Below are 20873 nucleotides of genomic sequence, written 5' to 3'. Positions count from 1 at the left end.
CGGACATTCTTTGAGACACAGCTGAGCTAAGCTCGAACGTTAGCCTGCCCAGGAGCAGGCTAGTTCAGCGGAACTCTCTTTTAAATGAGCCAGAATGGTCGAAATAAGCAAGCATTACTGAATCCAGCTTCGTTGAACACCTGGTCTGGTTTAAGCTGTTTGTTGTCCTCTCTCAAACCCCAGCTGTTCGAGGCAGATGGTCACCCTTCCCGAGTCTGGTTCTGCCAGAGGTTTCTTCCTCTTAAAAGGAAGTTTTTTCTTACGACAGTTGCCTCATGACGGGGGATTGGATCGAAGAGATGTTTCGGGGCTACTTTTTTAAAATTGACTTTTTAAAAAAAATTTAAGTTAAGACTTTATTTGTCTTGAAGATACATGAAATTTGTCCTCTGCATTTAACCCATCCAGGTTGACATCTGTTGAACATGCACAGGGTCACACACTCATGGAGACAGGTGACATGGACTGCAACAGCTGTCAGTTCACCAATCTTTGAGCAGTGAGAGTGAGAATCGAACCGCCAACCTTCAGGTTATTAGATGTTATTAGATGACCACACTCACCACTGAGCCATTTAATGAATGAATGTGCCCGTAACTATGAGTTTGACCGTCTCCTGCAAAATTCACATAAACATGGGCTAACAAATAGAATTTTTTTTACATTTTCTATAGATATTACTATAATAACATTATTGTCAATCTTTTGTCTACACTAATCATGCAGTGAAAATGCAATATCATGCCAACGTAGGTGAGATTGTTGTTATCTGTTTTATATAAATAATGGCAATAGTAAAATATTTCTTTGTAGTTCTCTAAAGCAAACTTGCACAAAGCAGAGCAGGAGCACACTCCACACTTATCTGTGTTTTAAACAAAAATTCATAGAAGCGTGTTTTCATGTGGTTTTTAATAATCAGCTAACTTAATGTTGACAAAAAGTACTCAGAGCTACTAAGTTCCAATCCTGGTAAGGATACGCAATGTTCGAAATGTTACAATTACTGAAAGATAGACTTCGATTAAGTAAAACTTCTCTGTGCTGCAGATCAAAACAGCTTCTGAAATACATCTATAACATATATATATATATATATATATAGATGTAACCTGTGAAAATGTGTTCCAGATAGTTTCTGGACATACACTGCCTGGCAAAAATAAAACACACCCACACACACTTAAATAACCAAAATGATCTGGGGTTACTTCAGTAGGTAAGGATTAAGCAATGTCAAACTTTTTTTCAAGATGACAATGTTAGGATTACTCATGCTCAAAATTTTGAGAAAGGGGTTCAGGGAACATGGGACATTTTCACACATGGATTGGCCACTACAAAATCCACACCATAATCTCATTAAGACTCTTTGGGATGTTACTTTACAAACGTAACTCTTCCATCATAAACAATCACAAGATGGTGGCAATAAATGAATGGAGCTGTGGATGGAGAGGAATGTTGCAACATTGCATAAGCTTTTAGAAACAATAGTATACTGAATGTGTGCTATAACTGAAGACAGTCTAAAAACATACAAATACGTGATTTTTTTGGGCCAGGCAGTGCATCACTAGGTGCATTCTGTCGTGTTCAGAATCAATTTGATGAACAGCTAAATATATAATATTGATAGGTGGTATCAATCCACCTGAACCTCATCCAGACAGGACATCACTAAGGTCATCCTGCGAGCTGACGTAGAAGCAAACTTTTTGTGGGGAGGAGGGTGCAATGAGAGGAGGGTGGTGATGGGATGTGGAGGTCGATTTTGGGATCTCCCAGTAGTTGCCATGAAGGTCAATTGATGAAAAAGCAGGCAAGATGTCATTCTGCTTGGGGTTTTCACTCTCTGAAGGTAGTGGCATCACACTCATGCATTTCCTCAGGCATGGCTCACTGCATAGTCAATGACAAAATGTGCTATCATATCATAGGTTCATGTTGTTCATGCAGAGCAGCAATAGGCAACTAAAATGGATTTAGTTGCAAATGGATTCTTTCAAAGACATCTACAAAATTGAGCATCATCACCATAAAACCTGTTGCAATGAAAGCTCCAAGCTGACAATGCCCTAGATCAACAAAACTGTACCAACATCTCTGACTCATGTAGTAAATAATGATATTTTATGCATTTTCATATACAACTGACTTGTACATCGTTGGTTAATATGTATATGTCAAGAGCTGTAAGGTATATAATGTTTGACAGTTATAATATAGTAATGTATAAAATTTTCATTTGAACTGTTCCTTATGATGTAGACCTGTGAGAGAAAAAAATATATTCTTTTCGTGTGTAATCCTAAGAATAAACCACTAGTATTTGAAAATCATCTGTCATTTATTACCTGGTGAAGCTGGCTGGTTTTGCTTTCCAGGCCTGTCTATAGACATCACCTGCCACACCAAACAGCCAGCGCACATCAGCAGGCACCTCTGGTATCCACTCCACAAACCTTTGGAAGAGCATAAATTATATACAACAGAAGTTTGATCATAAATCAGACTTTTATTCCTTTGGAAGTGCTGACATAATCTGCATGAAGGTCAGATGTTATCAGATGTTATGTGTAGCGGCAAAGCAATATTCCAATAGTAACCCGATTAAGACCTTACCCCAAGGAAGACACTCCCATGTTAACGACTTTTTCTGATCACCTTAATCCAAATAAGGTTATAGTCAAGAGTAAGCAATAATCTAATTAAACTATTAATCTCAATCACATTTTGTAGGCATATACATAGGCATGTGAGCAATGGAGAGAGTGGAGCAACTGCACCCCCATTATTCAAAGTGGGGGATACAGACTCATGTTTTTGCTCCCTCACTTTTTGTATACCAGTGTTTAAACCTGTAATTATAAAATGCAGTCAAGATCTCTCCCACCCAGTCTGATACAGAATGTACAGTGGAGCAGGACAGACATTAGCCTGCCAGCTTCTGTCTCTGACCCCCCATTACTTAATTTGTAAAGTCAACTTTACAAAAATCAACTGATCTAAACTCCTAAATAATAGTAATACCGAGTAACCATCTCTACGTTGTTGGTTGATAAAGGGTTGCCAAGATGTTCAAACATTTCTTAAATCAATCTATTTAAACCCACATCTGATAATAAAAAATGTATTTATTTTTCATAAAAACAATATATTAACAATTCAGTTCAAAGAATATATCTTCTCTCCGTTTCTTGGAAATCTCTTTACACTTATAAATTCTGGTTTGTTTTATGGACAAAATTTGTGTCAGTGGATGCGTTCTTCTCCCTGGTTTGCCAAAGAACATGCCAAACAAAATAAAGTACAAAGTGGAGGGAAAATAAATAATTCATTAGTTAACAAAGAAGACAACTGCAAGCATACAACATAATTTTCATATAAACTTCATTTCTGGTCTGCATATCTGTACCGAATCAGTTCCACATGTACCTTAACGACTGATAATCAGCACACTCCACCCATGTCCAGTGCAAAGCTGGTGCAAAGGCGCATGACAGATGTGACTGCTAAGCGAATCTGGCGACATGTGGACAGATCCAGTACAGTGTGGACTGCTCCCTGGGGAGTGTCTCTCACATAGGATAGTTTGCCGTAAGAGCCTGTCTTTCATTAAATGGCCGTTTAAGTTTTGCAGAGCAAAAGAAAATCCAAATTGACAATAGTTGATTTTCTGTAATAGATTACAAATCGTTGGCTCATGCAGTTATTAGTTATTATGATTGTATTTGTTACATTTTAGAGATAGCCTTTTGTGAATAAAAGCACTTATGTGAACATTTTTGGGCAGCTGTAGCTCAGGAGGCTGTAGCTCAGGAGGAAGAGCAGTCACCCAGCAATCAGAAGGTCGGTGCTTCGACTCTGGCTTCATATCGAAGCGTCCTTGGGCAAGACACTGAACCCCACGTTGCCTCCCGATGTATCCATTGGGGTATGAATGTGTGTATGAATAATTTGAAAGCACATAGTTATGTGTAGTATCCTAAGACGTGCTGTGTGTGTGAGTGGGTGAATGTGGCATGTAGTGTTAGAAGCGCTTTGAGTGGTCAGTTAGACTAGAAAAGCGCTATACAAGTACAAGTCCATTTACCATTTTTTTAAAACCATAGCATTTGTATTTTTGGTGGAGAATTATTCAAAATATTACGTATATTTTTCTACTTGTGATTTTATATGTTGATCTAAGCACTCTAATGTTTTGTAACACCCACAATCAAGAACAGTGTAGTCATTTTCCCAGAAGGTATGGGCAAAATCGGCCCCAGAAGCCAAGGCAACTGTAAAGATTCCTGCCACCTACAGATCTGAATTGCTGCTCTTACAGGTCTCATAGAAAGTTGTTGTGTGCTATATGACGTAGTTTGTAGTTTATGAGAGTGTATAAGTAAAGTCGTCAAGCATGTCTCTTGATGATTTTTGAATGTGCTTATTTCAAATCTAACCTAATGTATTTGTGTGGAATGTTTGCATAAATTACAAAACATAGCATGGACTGATAAAGTGTCTAACACAAGCTTGTATGTGTACATATGTCGGTGAAATCCCTTTTAAAACACACACCCCTGTCCCCATGCGCACATCCTCTCCCAGTAATTTTCCACACACCATGCCACGGCAGGCAGTATATTACCAAGTATGCTCCTGCATTTACAACAAAATCCGGTCCCCATAGACACATCTTTATTGCATCATTTCATCCTTTCATAGTTTTTTCAAACGTTCTGCAACACATGTCAGCTACTTTATAATTAATTCCCTAGAGATGCATTTTATAGCAACTGGAAGTGTAAATTGACAATGTTTCACAGGAAAATATCAAAGAAAGCAGTCCACTCCATAACTTGAGTAAAGTTTGCCAATTCAATAATCTCAGTTCAGCCATACTTTATTAATTCCGAATGGGAATTATATTTGTGCAGCATAAATTATTGTTATGAATATGTCGTCTTTATAGATAGTTAAAATTAAAAAGGTAGTGACACAGTTTTGAAAGGTTGATGTGTAGCAGTGATCAGAGATCACCACCAATAGATTAAATAACTGATGCTGACAACATGAACAGAAACTCATAGCTTATAGCTCAGAATCCTGTATGTAGGAACGGTTCTCAGGGCTCTCAGGTTGTCCTTTTTAATTTAATTTAGTGCTATTTTGTTATTCGTGATCTAATAAACCAGTGGATATCGCAATTCCAGTCCAGTCTGCTGTCTGTATTCCTCAACCACCTCCACCTCTCCACTCTTCACCTTAGATGGAGACAGCATTTAGCTTGCTCCTTCTACAATCTTCTAGATCTAGATCTTCTAATCTATTTTATTTTGTTTGTGCTTAATATGAGTTGATTGTTCCCACACCATGCCACAAAGTGATTGATCAGTTCCCTGTACTTAAAACCTTGTTCATCACTGATACACCCAACAACTGCAGACATCAGTATTTCTGTAGATGACAGGAATCCAAGTTGTAATTTAAGTCTGAGGTGTACAGAGTGAAGACAAATGGTGAGAGCACAGTCCCCTGTGGTGCTCCTGTGCTGCTGACTACCCTCTCAGACACAACCATTCAGTCTCAAAATCTGTGGACTGTTTGTCAGGTAATCAATAATGCAGGTGGTTTTGGAGGTCTCGACCTGTATTTTCTGGAGATTTTTTACATAACAGTGCTGACTGAATTGTAATTGTGGAAGAACTAGACAAATCAAAGAACATGCTGCTTGTTTTGCCCAGATGAGTGTGGGATCGCTGAAGCAGGTAGACGATGGCATCTTTAACACCAACCCCAGGATGATAAGTAAACTGAAGTGGGTCCTGAAAGGTTATCACTTGCTCATTTTGGTGAGCAAATAACAGTCTCTCCAGGACTTTTATGACCAGGGATTTTAGGGGACTGGTCTGTAGGTAGAAACATCTGAGCTATTTTTTTTTAGGTACAGGAACAAGGCAGGATGTCTTCCACATAACTGGAACTTTCTCCTGACTCAGACTGAGGTTGAAGAGGTGCTGTAGAATCCCACAGGTCTTTAAAACCCTGGGGCTGACACCATCTGAACCTGCAGCCTTGTCCTTGTTCTTTCCAGTTGATTCTTCACCTGACAGCTTTGGAACAAAGAGGCTGGAGGGGGAGGAAGAGGAAGAGGAAGAGGAGATTTTTAGTGAGTCCTGATATGGGCGGAGATGTTGGTGAGGCTGTGTTAAGAGCCATGACTGAGGTGGAGGGTGACATTGTACATGTAAGGTATGAGGTCTGTTGCTGGAGGTAGGGGAAGAGCATGCAATGTTGATTGGAGCTGAACCTATTGAAATACAGGTTCAGCTCATTAGCTCTGTCCACGCTTCCATCAGTCCGATCCTCTTTTATTAAAGCCTGTGATTTTTTTTCATATGACCACACACCCCTCACATTATTTTGCTACCGTTCTTGTGGGAATAATACTCTCCACGAAGAAGTCACGGCATTGATATATGCATAGAATGCATTCCAGTCAGTGGACTCAAAGCATTCCCGCAGTTCATCTTCAGCCTCCTGAGAACTTTTTAAAAGTTCGCACAGTGACAGTTTGCTGCATAACAATGGATGTAGTTGGAGGTGAGGAGAATCAGATTGTGATTGATTTGATTTTGGTTAGTCTGATTTTCCCAGTGGACAACGGGCAAAGGAGCTGTATGCATCCTTGACAATAGCATAGACTAAATCCAGCTTTTTGTTTTCTCTGGTGAAGCAATTGACAAACTGTTAAAAGGTTGGAAGTGTGGAACAGAGGGAGACTTGTTTGAAATCTACAGAAATCACCATAAATGCATTGGGATGTTTTGTTTGTAGCCTGGCAACGACTGAGCTGATGACATTATAGACTGTATTGACAGTGACTGCAGGTATAAACCAATACCAGAATAACACAGGTGAACTCTCTTCGTAGATGAGACTTAAACTTACAGCTAACAGTTTAATATCCTGGGTACAGATCCTCTCCTTCACAGTGACATGTCCAGGATTAAACCATCTGTTGTTAACAAGCACTGTGATACCTCCACCTTTGCTTTTGCCAGTAATGTCTCTGTTGGCTTGTACTGTTTTAAAGCCGGTGCGAGATGCATTTGAGTGCCTGAATATCCTCCTGCAGCCATGTTTCAGTGAAACATGCATTCTCAATATTCCTTCTGAATCTAAGCTCATCCTCATTTGTTAGCCAGTGATCTAGTATTTCCCATCAATATCAAAGACCTGGGGCCTCATGTATAAAGGGTGTGTACGTGGCGTATGCTCTTTTTCAAGTCAACGATCAGATGTATCGAGAGTGACATGACCATTGAAATATGCTGTGCCTCACACCAACTTCGTGGCTGAGGTTACGTACTTTTCTACAGTTGTTGATTCTTTGGCAATACTTAGAGGTGACGTTGGGAAACTGTTATAATAAATAAATATGAAAACAATTAGTCCTTAGAATGAGTGATGTGCACATTTGAGACACATGAACAATTAACACTGATAAACAAGTAACACACCCATGTGTCTGCAATTACACGAGTGGATATAAAAAAAGTGTGCATAGTGGTGCAATGCATACCATTAAAAACAATGGCTACTTTCGCGGTATTAGAAGAATTTGCAAATGGTACAATTCGAAGAGAGCGTGTGTTCAGAGCGGCAAGCGGCTGATGAGCCTCCTTGAACTGTGCGCAGAGCTGTGGCCGGGATTGGAGCACAACACAGCGAGGAGCCACGCGTTGCTTGTACCCACAGGTGATGAACACACTGGGGTTCCTAGCAACCGGGGCACTCCAGAGGGAACTGGCCAACCGACTGTGCCAGTCGACAATGCAGTTGAACACGCCAACATTAAAGCGCAATTTGCAACGAGAGCTGTAAAATGTAAAATTATTGTACAGCCATACATACAAACATAGTCATTAATGAGACATACACCTTACCTCTGGGCCACTGAATAAGCTGACTGAACAGGAAGAGTGTATGGCATGAGCATATAAGAAGCCACTCTCATTGGCAACATCCTGGACACCTTGGCGTACAGGCCTGTTTTGTCTTGGCAGGCCTTGCAGAACACTGATGGGCACAACAAACATGATCAGTCAACAACACAGCTTTTTTAAAACCATCACCATTTTTAAAACACTCTGGGAAGACGTCACACCTTTTTTTATTGGGGTAGGCAGAATTATCTGTTCATCCAGCCACCAGTGATGCTTATGCAGTAGCCTGAGTCTCCGAAGTACCCACTCTCTGGTTGTTTCAGTAGATTTGCAACAGCTGATGGAGGTCTCTGGCACAGAGGGGCCGAAGGTAGGACACACTTGCATCAGCAGATCTGGCAACAAAAACCATGGCAAGAAACACAGGCTTTCAAGATTCAATGGAATGTGGACTGAAGTTATTTCACTATTCTAGTCTAGTTAACACCTCAAAGCACTTTTACACTACAAGCTGTAGCCATTTACAAACACTACAACACTTCTTAACCTATACAGTATTTTTTAAACAATATATTTTTTTACTTTATCAAACACACACACCAGTGAATGCATGGGCAACGTGGAATTCAGCGTTTTTCCCCGAGCACACTTGAACATGTGTTCTGGGGAAGCCAGGGATCAAACCACCAATCTTCTGATAGTCAGATAACCGATAACGCTTTTGAGCTCCTTAATAAATTAATATAGAATATCTTGCTACGTCACAACAGTAGAGTACTCACTGTTCTCCTCAAGGAAGCGTAGCGCATCCTTATAACCGCTCTGACACATCTCTGCCAATACCTGTAGAGAGGAACACAATATAGGGGGTAGATGTCCATATATAACATTCATCAGTCCCTGTATTTTGTGTAACTAGAACTTCAACCATTAAGGTTGCCATTGCTTATTATTTCCTTTGTCATACTCAACTACAGTTAGGTCAGCTATTTTATTTGTTGCACAAGTTATATTAATGATTAACAACTTAGATATTACTTCTTTAAGATAAAAAAAACCCTGAAATTTCAATTCAAATTTTTTTTCCTAATTCAAGCTATTTTCATATTATGGGACATGTCAATGAACATGTGACCTAAAAGACATATGATAACACGCAGGCAGGACTTTCCAAAATAACATTCCCTCTCCAGCAAATATATACAGTATATACTATATTTGTGAAAAATTATAATGTAAGAGGACATTTTACAGGGATAATGTTTAAATATCTGAAAAGTTCAAACTCATCTGGTTTTGTAATATCCAATTAACAATAACCCTTATTGCTCGAGGCAAATGCCATCTTGTCTGTCAAAGCTCATTGTACAGAGTACACTGACAACCTGCTGAAAACTTTCTACAGCTAGTCTGCTTCCTCACTTTGCCACAACCACAAGTGCCAGAAAACTTGATAATTTTCTCTGTTCATCTAATGTGGACATATTATAATTGATCAGGAATTGATAGTTTTTCATGTGCAGGGACATTATGGATGAAAATTGACAGAAGAATTGCAGCTGTTTTAAGGTGTTGTTTTAATTTGACACATAGAAGGCCAGAGGAAGAAAAAAAGAAACAGAAGTGTAGAGCTGAAATATACTTTTAAAATATTCCTTCGATTAACAGAACTTGTGCCACCAAGAGCCTTATCTATCCTCTTTAACCCATTTCAAAATATCTTTTATAGTATTTATAGCACAAATCCCTGAGACACAAACAATGCTGGATGAAACAGAAACCCAATGTGGATGGTGCCTTCTTGGCGGTTTTCCTAGTTTCTAATGACTTTAAATATAATCACGTATTTTTTACAGTATCCAGTGTAGTTACGCTCTGTAACTTAGTTCTACCAATGCACAGTTAAGAAAACTTTTTTTATTTTTAGATTTAATGATACTTTGTGACAGTTTGCCATTCAATTAATTTTAATATATTTTTCCAAAAGGATAATGCATTTTTCCTAGCTTCTACTTTTGTAATTAGTACTTTGATCACACTTTATCGAATTCCTTTTCCACTTTGGTGGTATTGATAATCAGTGTTGTGCACGAATGAGTTTATAAGAACATGTTCATTGAACAGGTTCGTTTCCTTTTTTTGAATTGGCTTCATATATATATATATATGAATTGGACTAATTTTTAATTCAATTAATTAGATTTGATTGGATTATGATTACAAGGAATTGGACTGTATTATTGAAATGGCTTGAGATAGCATTTGTTGTGATTTGGCGCTATATAAATTAACTGAACTGAATTATACAGGACAGATTGAAGAAGTGGCTGATACTGACAAGTCCTATCAATAGCTAGAAAAGGCTAGTCTAAAATACAGCATAGAGACATTCATCATGGCAGCGCATGAGCAATTGCTGTGAACAAGCACAACTGATCAACAACACCAGACAGGACCCCAAGTGTAACCAGTGCATAGAGGCCTCCAAGAGAGTCCAACACAGTAGAAGATCGTAAGATGCAGGCAAGTATGGAATACATGGAACGCCATAACCAAGTGGCTGGAATAGTGTACAGGTACATTGTCACGAGGATGGGGTGGAAGCCCCCACAGAGTCCAAACACCCATGAAAAAGATGATTTACAAGGTTGAGATGATTTGGAGGTTAGCAGTGAGCTAGGTTATTGACATCTACAAATGATACGTTCTGAGCAGGGCTGTCGTGCAATAAAACAATTGATTCAATCAGTTAATAGCTTTGTAGCTAATCAAAATTGACTGCACATATTGGTTAACCATGATAAACAATGTTTTAGAGATTTAGTAAAATTTGGCTAAATTGTTAGCTAGCTCTAGAAAGTTTGTAGCTTATTTAAACACTGTACTGGAATTGATTTAAGGTGTTAGGGGGAGTATTAAATTGCTTTCAATTTAGGTGCAAGCTGAGGGTCAGTTCGTGAGGTACAACACCTGCAATTGGCCTATTGCAAAAACAAGTGATATCATTTGGCAGTCTTGTTGATTTGAGCTGAGAAAAATGTGCGATATACTTATGTGGAATGTGTCTGGGAGAGGAAATTGTTGCCAGATTGTCTAAGATGATACCACAAATTAAGGTTAGGAGTTAATTTGCAGTTTATGTTGATATTTATTTGCTTAACATTGTAGTTTTATGCTACTGAATTCTGTAACAATTAATTAAATCTATCAAAAGGTGCTAATATACATTTGAGGTAATTTGTAGTACAGTTTCTTAGTCATGTTTTTTTTTAACTCGTACCTTTGATGTTTTAGATTTGTCTGCTCCAACACACTTGATTGAAATAAATAGGGCTTTTGCAGGATTCTGACAGAGATTGCTAATAATTTGAACGATTGTACAGAGAAACATTACCGTAAATTAATTGTGGCAATAAAAGACTGTTGAGAATCTCAATTGCTATAGGAGTAAGCACTGGCATCCTTAACAAAGCCTGGCTGTTTTTTTCTGGGATGGTTGGATTTTGAGCCTAGAAACACCTCAGGTACAAAGCAACATTACTATATAGCTTTATCAAATTCCTGAAATTGAGCTAAAGTCAATCCATGCCAGATGTCTGCGTCAAATACAATGTCAAAAGTTTATTCATTTTTCATCATTTGCACCATAGACAATTGATATTGTGTATGTATACGCATCCTGTCACGATCTATGTATTTTATGTTTTTTTTCCATGTCTGGTCTCAGTTTTGCCATTTCCTCACTTTTTTCCTCAGTTCCCTCCTGCCAGTCATCAGCTGTCTCTTCTCGTGTACTGTTCCTTGTGCCTATGTCAGTCTAATTTATCCAAGTTTTCTCAGTGTTTGGATTTTTGTTTTCCCTGGTTAATTTAGTCCTTTCTGGTTTTGTCTGTATTTTGTATTGTTCTCTTCCAGTTTGGTTTTTGTGGATTTACGACTTTACCGCGCCTTCTGTTTTAGATAAATAGTTTTCTTTTATTTTGCCTCCTGTCTCTTCCTCAGTGTCTGTGTCTGGGGTCCTCCTTCCTCGCCCCCTCCCAAACGTAACACATCCCTTGCAAATCTGATAGTTTGCTTTAATTACATTGTGGCACAAGTATATCGACATGTCACTGTAATAGTATAAATATCTGTGCTTAACTTTCAAAGTAGACTCTCCTTATCAAGACATTTGATGGGTTGATGTTCATCCCATGTTATGTCCAAGCTTAAGGCAAGATTCATGATATGATGTTCATCACAACTGTTTTTATCCATGTCATGTCAAAATGGCTGTTGTGAAAAAACTTAGTTTGAATAATGTGATTGCTTTTACTTGTACTACTAAAGCCATTTTTATTTTTGCTTTTCTTATCCCCAGAAACGTTTCTTGAAATGTGTCTTTATCTAAGAATTATATCTTACCTTATCAACTGCAACCACTTTGTATTCTCTTCCTCATCACATGGAAATTGGTAGAATGACAACAGACAAGTACTTTTTCGCTAAGACCTATTCAAGCAACTCAGGACACAGCACTGGCATATTCAAAGCAGGGGACTGTGGCCCTGAAAATGCTGACATCATAACTTAATAATGGGAGTGGTTCGTGGAACTTGAAATCATCTTGTAATGTGTACAAAGAAAATATTAATACCAAGTCAGGATTCAGAATTATCACTGTGTTAAAAGTGATGTCATATTTTCCCATGTTATCAGATGCACATTCCATGCTATATAAAAAAGCAGAATGTCCCTAAAAAGCTTGTCTGTTACCTACCTTAGGTTCTGGTGGAAACAAAGCCTTGCTAAGGCGGTACATGTTGCCCATGTTCATCTGGATGCTGGTGTTAGTCAAGCGGAGCTCATGGAAGCTGGTGGAATTGTCTCGAGGACAGATGTCGCTTTCACCAGAAAAAGGAGAGATAGTGATGGTGTTCTTCAGCTCTGACTGTGGCAGGTTATCACTAATCCCACCATCCACATAACGCTAAAGACAAAAAAAGGAATAAAAAGACACACAAATAATGCATGTACATACTTTCATCTAAAACTTAAATTTCAAAACTTTCTTTAAAGCTTTGACAGAGACGACTGCAGCAGTTAACTGGACAATATCTATGAGAAATCTCAGTGATACAAAAGGATATGGTAGACAGACTGCATTTTGTTTTATAGTGCTTTTCTAGTCTTTTTTTTTAACCACTAAACAGTCTTTTACTGTCGTTTTCTGTATCACACGTTTACAAAGCATTGGCTTGAATTGGACAGTATTACTGAAATCCCTTGAGATGACAATTGTTGTGATTTGGTACTATATAAATAAAACTGAATTGAATTGAATTGAAAGCAGTTATTACGTTATTCAGGGGATGCAGGTTAGGATGTTTAACTGAGCACACATGCTCTTTAGTCATTTATATACCCAAGTCTGACATAGGATGTGTGGCATATGGACCCATTTTACATAGTTTAAACATTAGAATTATTTCGCAGTCGTTTGATAGTACAAAAGTCAGTCCTGTCAGAGATATGAGATTGGCTCAAATTTAAATTGCAGCAATACAGCAAAGCCAAAAGAAACAAAACTTCTGAGCCTAAAGAGGCACAAGCAGTCCTTGCAGACAATAATACCTAAATATCGAGACCTTATCCTATCATCATTAAGTTATTCTACCTGGTATTAACTGAGGAGACTGAAGACACTAATACAGCTTGAATACAGAGATGAGCAACAGAAGTTGCAAACATTTTCCTAAAACCTTGACAAATTTGTCCATGACTTTTCATTCCTCACGTGAATGCAGAGTATGGTATAAAGTTTGTGAGAGACACAAAAGTGGACTGAACTTGCAAGACCGTTTTTGAAGCTGAAAGTAAAAATATCCATACATAATACCTGCTGGCAGTATATCTTTACACAACGTTTATAAACACATATTTGTAATATGCAAACTGTTGAACTGAATCTGATAGTGGATGACTTGTCATGTGTTCCTTATAGTGTTTTGAAGCTGAAATCTGACACCAGGACAAAAGACAACAGGCTCTTTTAAGGGTGAAGTGCACCAAGATGTCTACAAAGAGGGTGTTTGTCCTTGGATCTTGTCTGTGCTACATAAGACTGTAGTATGATCATTCCATAAATCTTCATCAATAATTTGGTTGTCATCAAACACATTACGGTAATTTGTTTACATCTTTACTTTTTTAAAGTTAAAGTAAAGTAAAGTGTTTTAGTGTTATCGGAGAAAACTTTCAGGGCTGAATTTTTTAAAAAACTTTTTTTAAACATTGTGTCTGATGGTTAATCATCATCTGATTTCACAACAATGCACTGTACTATAAAATGTGATCTGAACCCAAACTGAAAGACTCGGGTATGATAGGGTATTTCCTGGAAACAAATGATAGGATGTTGGTTTGATTACTTGATGATGTCATCAGAAACTAGGACTTGCAGCTTGTATTATTATATTATCATATTTATGTTTTTAATGTGCAATGACACTATATAAAGAAACCAGATATGATCATAAATGAACTAACAGCAAAAAAAATAAAAAATCCAAACTTTTATTGGTACTGATTCAGCCAAACACCTACCACTCCTCTGAAGGATGGAGGAATCAGCCCGCAGTATACCGGAATAAATGAGCTACAGATCAGCGCCTGTGAACACAGCACAGGGTTAAACCACTGAAAATCAAAGCATTAGAGCATTTCTGGTGGCTTGCAAGACAACCAACAACTCCAACCACCTGTATGAGCTCCTCTTTGGAACTAAAGTCAGACACTAACACGTTCTCCCCATCTGAGACTCTGGTAAGAGAGACACACAGTCTCCCCGAGGCCAGGACATGTGCATCAGAAGGCAGGTCACGATTCAGACCAGACCTCAACACCTTTACCAGGTTGAAAGTTGGATGAAGTGGGCCCAGATTTCTCTTCCTGGCTTCTTTTGCCACCTCAAGCACATCTTCACAGCATTTAGCTGGAAAAGGCAAAGCAAAGATTAGCACTTTGAAGCTACATCTCTGCCTGGAAGGTTACCTGAAACAAAAACCCATTGATTGATTGTGTGACTGGATAAATATTTTGTAAAGCTAACAGTGGCCAATTGTGACCCGAGTAGTCCCTCTTCCTATTGTTGAGGTCACTGTTGCTTCTCTATCAGTCAGTGTACATAGGTCGATCTGAACACAGACAGTTCTGATGATTATGCTTATTCACGCAAGGGAAAGCTAAAGAGTCCCTCTGACTCAAGCACAAGTATGTCACCATATCATATGACTAAATACAGTAACTCCATAACAGCATTTACTTTAACATGAACAACCAGCCGGCTTTAAATACTTTCTTACGTATCTAACAGTGTCTCATAACTCCAGTTTATGTGTTGATTTTGTTTGTAATGAGTACATTATCCTAGAATTTAGTGTAAATTATCTTAAAAATTGTGCAGTGCATCAAATTGTAAAAAGCGGTTTGTTTTACCTATGCAAGCCTGGCTTGCGAGCACTGACGCAGTCAGAGCACCGGCAGAGGCCCCATACAGCTTTGTCGCCCCTTTGATAAGGTAGGGGGCTTTCTCCAGCAGGCAACTGGCAACTCCTATGTGGTAAATCCCCAGAAACCCACAGCCGGCAAAAGACAGATTCCAGCCATCGTTTAGGCCGAACATAGTGGTACATACCCCAGCTGGGACTCGGACAGGTCGTTGAGGAAGAATTATACAGTTGTCACTACCGCTAGACTAGGAAATGTAAAATTCACACGAGAACTAGCTCTATAAAATGCCCAAGATGCGTTCGTGTACTGTCAGAACTATTACAACTCCGAAAGTCAACAAATGGTTAGACTTCAATTATGCGTTTATCTTAAACAGACACTTAAACTACAGCAGCTAGCGTGAAGTCAAACTGTTATATATTGTGCCGCGAGTTGGTCCTCTAACGATAACCTGTTTCCTTTCCACTAAACGCACATTAGAGGGCATATGAAGTGTAGTTAACTATTCAAGCTTTACAAGTCACAAAAAGGAGAGTTGTTTATATGGGTCGCGCATGCGCAAACATGTACGGCTCTTTCGCAATCGGTTGCACACTGTAAAAGTTGATGGACTAATTTTTCTCCGTGTGGAGATGCGTTATCGAAATTCAGCTGCTAAATTCAGTACAGGAGAAATGAAGGAAGAATCCAAAGAACTTGTCTTTATTCATAATACAGTAACGTTGAACCTTAAATTGTACAAAGAAATGTCAGTGTTGCAGTAGCAATTGCCATAAATCAGAAAAATCACTTGTATTTCTACACAGTGAGCTACATCCAACCATTTTCGATACCTGCTTATTCTAATTCAGGGTCGCTGGAGAGCTTGGAGTCTATCCCAGCTGTCATTGGGCTAGTGGCAGGGTACACCCTGGACAGGTCGCCAATCCATCAAACAAGATACTAAAATAACACTTCCTAGATCACAATTAATTAAATATTCCAGTTGAAAATCGTTATTCATCGCATAGTGGAATGTGTTGAGAACAAAATAGCATAAAATTATCAAGGTCTGGATTTGGAATCCTACTCAAAATAGAAGTGGAAAATCACGTTGCAGGCTGATCCAACTTCAGTGGAAATTTCTCAAGACAAGTCAAAATGAGGCTCAGTAGTGTGTGTGGCCTCCACAAAGAAATGCCTCCACACACCATTACTGACCCTCCGCCAAACCGGTCATGGTGGAGGATGTTGCAGGCAGCAGAATCTTCCAATCTTGGTGTTCTCTGGCAAATGTCAATCACCCTGCACAGTGTTGGGCGGTAAACACAAGTCCCACTTGTGGACATCAGGCCCTCATACCACCGTAATGGAGTCTGTTTCTGACAGTTTGAGCATTAACATGCATGTTAGTGGTCTGCTGAAGTTAATTTTTCTGGGCTCTGGCAGTGCTCCTCCTGTTCCTCCTTGCACAAAGGAGGAGGTAGTGGTCCTGCTGCTGGGTTGTTGATCTCCTACGGCCCCCTCCACGTCTCCTGATGTATTGACCTGTCTCCTGGTATCTCCTCCATGCTCTGGACACTGTGCTGAGAGACACAGAAAGACTTCTTGCCACAACTCACTTTGATGTGCCATCCTGGATGAGTTGCACTACCTGAGCAACTTCTGTGGGTTGTAGACACCGCCTCATGCTACCCCTAGGGGTGAGAGCGCTGACAAAATGCAAAAGTGACCAAAACATCTGCCAGAAAGGATGAGAACGGAGAAATGGTCTGTGGTCACCACCTGCAGAACCACTCCTTTATAGGGATTGTCTTGCTAATTGCCTCTCATTTCCACCTTTTGTCTGTTTCATTTGCACAACAGAGCTGAGATTGATTCACAATCAGTGTTGCTTCCTAACTGGACAGGTTGATTTCACCGATGTGTGATTGACTTGGAGTTACATTGTGTTGTTTAGGTGTTCCCTTTATTTTTTTAGCAGTGTATATAGCTACAGTATGCACCCAGTTTATTTAATACGTCAAATTTGTACAGTGAAGTGGTCTGCACTGTGGGCAGCCAAAACTTTATATGTACAGTTGTTTAACTCCAGAGCCCCTCAGCCGACATGAGCCATCTTCACATGAAACATATTTCAGAAAGCTAAAAGTTCAACTCTCATCTAGTACAGTTATTAGTCTTAACCCATGGCAAATTCGGATTTACAGGGGCTTTATTTTTAAAAAATTTTGACTTCTGCAGGTTATTCTAATATCTATGTAATACCGTATGTCTTAGATACACACATTGGACAAAGTAACAAAGACAAACCATCAGAGTGACTATAAAAATACAGCTAAAGGCTACAGTAATACAAATTTAAGAAATCTTGAAAAAAAAACAATAAGAACACAACCAAACCATAAGCCAAAATGCCAAATAAGAACACAAAACAGAGTAAAACAATGAACTAATAAATAATCAAACCATGAAAAGACCAGAAACCTAAAGGACAAGAAAATCAAAACACAAATAACCATGGATCATGACAATAAAGAACAATGGCGAAAAACCTTACTGCAACATTATAATTTCTTGCTAGGATTAATAAAGTATTTCTTTCATTGAATGCAATTGTAATCATACACCATGCACAGGTTACCTCAGATCTGATTTGAAATGTATTTAATCTGAATTTACACTGTTTTTAGAAAAAAAAAAAATTTAAATCAACTGATGTCTCTCATTTACAAAAGTATTTAGACTTAATATTCTTGCTCTTAGCAGCATTTACAAATTTGTCTTTGTGTAGGCCTTAGTCTGTACAATCTTATTTGTGATTTGTGCCATTTATACTATTCTTCTTGGCAGATCTTCTCTTTCTCCATCAGAGAATGATTAGCTGTGGGTGGCCCACAGCCTCAGGTTGCTGAACTCTTAACCAAGCTCTGTTGAATGACATCAGAAGTTGTGTTTTTCTCCTGCCCTGAACTCTGACCAATCTTTCTAAAAAAAAATAATAAAAAACATTTAAAAAAGAAAATAATGATTTAAAAAATCCTGAATTTCTTTCTCACCTTGTTGTAGCATAATCTATAATATATAATTGAGTATTACACTAGTAGATAACTCTCTTATATCCTTTTCAGTACATTTGATTAAGTTAGTATAGTAAATAATGAATTGCTTTAAAATAATACAGACAAGATAACTGAACTGACTGGGATATATGCAACACTGAATCATCATTAGCAGTTCTGTACTTTTCAATAGTGCGTGTAAGCATATGTAATAGACTGTATCAGGACGCATCCTTCCTCTGCAGGCGCTTGCAATTTTGAGAGTGGTCCTGATGCTTGTATCCGTGTGCGCGCATTGCATCACTTCTCCATCGAATGATTTGCTGTATAGGCCAACTCCGACTGTTGAGCAGCATCCAGTGTGAGCCTTAGCATCCTAGCTAAAGTGGCAACGGCGTTTTAAGTCAGTTCCACCACCACCGCCCCCATATTCATCTTTGGCTTTATTGAAAGGAAAACCGTTTGTGTGGGATACCGCATTTTTTTAAATTCTTTTTATTCTCGCACGGGTGGATAGTTTCGAGGATGGCCGAGAGCGAGGCAGACACGCCGAGCACACCGATTGAGTTCGAGAGCAAATATTTCGAGTTTGATGGAGTGCGGCTTCCGCCCTTCTGTAGAGGAAAAATGGAAGAGATAGCTGACTTCTCCCTCAGAAGCAGCGACATATGGATTGTCACTTACCCCAAATCAGGTAAACGAATCTCTCTCTATCATTTTTTTTACGGTTTTGGCTGTGTTTGTCTTCCCTGTGTGGTGCTCATATCTGTTTCAGTGGTCTCAAGAGGTTCACCTTGTTGTTATTATGGAAGTTTTTACAATATGAAAACTACTGGTGGTCAAATGTACATGACAACAGTGAAACAGTTTATTTTGCTAAGGCTACATGTTGCAAACATGATTTAAGTTGTTGTGTTCCCATATTTAAAGTGGCCATGTCTTAGTCTATAGTTATTTAATAATGGTGCATGGATCGAAATATTTCTGTATCAGCATGTGCAGCAGAGTTATGTTATGTAATGCCACCAAATGAATAGTAATGTATTTAATCAGCCTTTACATGCAATCTTGTTTTCTGCATCAATCTCAATGACATATGTATTTGTGGAGGTTGATGTTTACATACACTTGCAGACTGGCAATCTGCAGTGCAAGAGCAGGCTGATGATTGCCTTGTGTTGTGCCCCTCTGGTTCGGGTCTGGCCATGAAATGGCTGGTGAGTTGCCAGAACTTTCTGTCAGTGCATGCAAAGAATAGGAAAGTGATTATTGATCGTCTGGATGAAGAATCTCAGTAAGGTACATTCAGGAGTGAGGATCTTTGAAGGAAAGTAAACTAACACTTATACAGTGATCATCAAACTGACACCTTGCAATGAGAGAACCTTCATTATTGACATTTCCTATAACTTTAATCTGGAGAATGAATTTTGAGGCCTAGTATAATAATGATCATATTACTATTTAGACATATGCTCTGACGATGATCCATCTTACAAGTTAAACAGTTGTTTGCTGTCTAATTAATGTTCAAGATATTCAAGTTTACACTTAGTTCTCTCAATATTCTGAAATTGGAGGACACAACACAAATGTATGTTTGCGGGGCAAAAATCAAAAAAGAAAGTGGCATGCTCTGTTAGACTCTGGGATTTGGCTCTCACACTCTCTTACGCTGTATCATCTGACAGAATTTGCACAGTAGTATGGAGCAACAATACTCCACAATCACCATACTTAAACATATATGCATCCATGCAAACCCTGCACTTTAAATGTTAGCTCAGTCATGTGTCTGTCATTTCTGGACCAATTTTCATACCCTTTTATCTTTCGCCATTGGCATGTTACAACATAACTTCAAATTTAAGCTAACATTCTTAATAATGTAGCCTCATCACCAAAAATGTGTTGTTGTTCTCCATTACTATACTTCAAGCTCTCCAGCTGTATTTCATATTAAAGATCAGCATGGTCAAGATGCCTTGTGTCAAGTGTTATTAAAATTAAATCCAAGACATAAAAAAATGTGGTTTTGCTTCATCCTAATACAGTAGAATTTCTCTACTGTAATAGCATCTAATAATTACATATAAAGTACAATAATTACATTATATAATTACATCTTTACTGTAATAGGTGATATAATTGGGTTAGTAGCTTAAATTTGAAGTTATGTTGTAACACGCCAAAGGCGAAAGATAAAAGGGTATGAAAGGGAAGAGTGTACAAAATCTCTGAATGGCTGCTAGTGGAGGGTCAGTGGACAGTAGATCTCTCCGTGGGGATTACTGCTCGACAGAAAAGGTAAGGCCAAACAAGGAGTGAGGTTGACTGAGGTTGAAATGGTGGAGTGTTCATGAGTTCTTCAACATACACCTCTGGGGGAGTTTTTCTGACCTGC

The 20873-nt window shown here is 38.6% G+C and overlaps 2 protein-coding genes across 3 annotated transcripts in view; one reads left to right on the top strand and one right to left on the bottom strand.

Moving 5' to 3' along the window:
- Nucleotides 1-895: 895 nt before the first annotated feature.
- On the bottom strand, nucleotides 896-15959 carry pnpla3 (patatin-like phospholipase domain containing 3). The gene is made up of 9 exons (XM_072377406.1): nucleotides 15414-15959; nucleotides 14678-14910; nucleotides 14523-14588; nucleotides 12697-12906; nucleotides 8720-8780; nucleotides 8159-8332; nucleotides 7938-8070; nucleotides 2358-2465; nucleotides 896-1902 (listed from the first exon to the last, which is right to left on the bottom strand). The coding sequence occupies exons 1-9, from the start codon at nucleotides 15598-15600 to the stop codon at nucleotides 1662-1664; spliced, it is 1413 nt and encodes a 470-aa protein (XP_072233507.1). The 5' UTR covers nucleotides 15601-15959; the 3' UTR covers nucleotides 896-1661.
- Nucleotides 15960-18753: 2794 nt separating this feature from the next.
- sult4a1 (sulfotransferase family 4A, member 1) overlaps nucleotides 18754-20873 on the top strand; it is a 51362-nt gene continuing 49242 nt past the window's right edge. The window contains exon 1 of one of the 2 annotated variants that reach the window (XM_072377219.1): nucleotides 18754-19163. In XM_072377219.1, the coding sequence (XP_072233320.1) occupies nucleotides 18995-19163 (169 nt within the window). In that variant the 5' untranslated portion in view covers nucleotides 18754-18994. The remainder of the gene's footprint in view (nucleotides 19164-20873) is intronic. The other variant, XM_072377218.1, reaches the window with a different exon arrangement.

This window comes from Leuresthes tenuis, unplaced genomic scaffold (genome assembly GCF_036924035.1).
Source record: "Leuresthes tenuis unplaced genomic scaffold, fLeuTen1.0.hap1 SCAF_23, whole genome shotgun sequence".
In the NCBI taxonomy this organism is placed as follows: domain Eukaryota; kingdom Metazoa; phylum Chordata; class Actinopteri; order Atheriniformes; family Atherinopsidae; genus Leuresthes; species Leuresthes tenuis.
Note: the sequence above shows the minus strand (reverse complement) of the source record. Positions and strands in the feature narration are given on the sequence as shown.

Bases quoted from the DNA above. Each gene is read 5' to 3' on its own strand.
- pnpla3 (XM_072377406.1), bottom strand. From the start codon at position 15,600: ATGTTCGGCCTAAACGATGGCTGGAATCTGTCTTTTGCCGGCTGTGGG. The intron at 14,589-14,677 runs GTGGTTGGAGTT...CTGTGTTCACAG, and splicing joins CCAAAGAGGAGCTCATACAG to GCGCTGATCTGTAGCTCATT. The intron at 12,907-14,522 runs GTAGGTGTTTGG...TTTTGTCTTTAG, and splicing joins CTCCATCCTTCAGAGGAGTG to CGTTATGTGGATGGTGGGAT.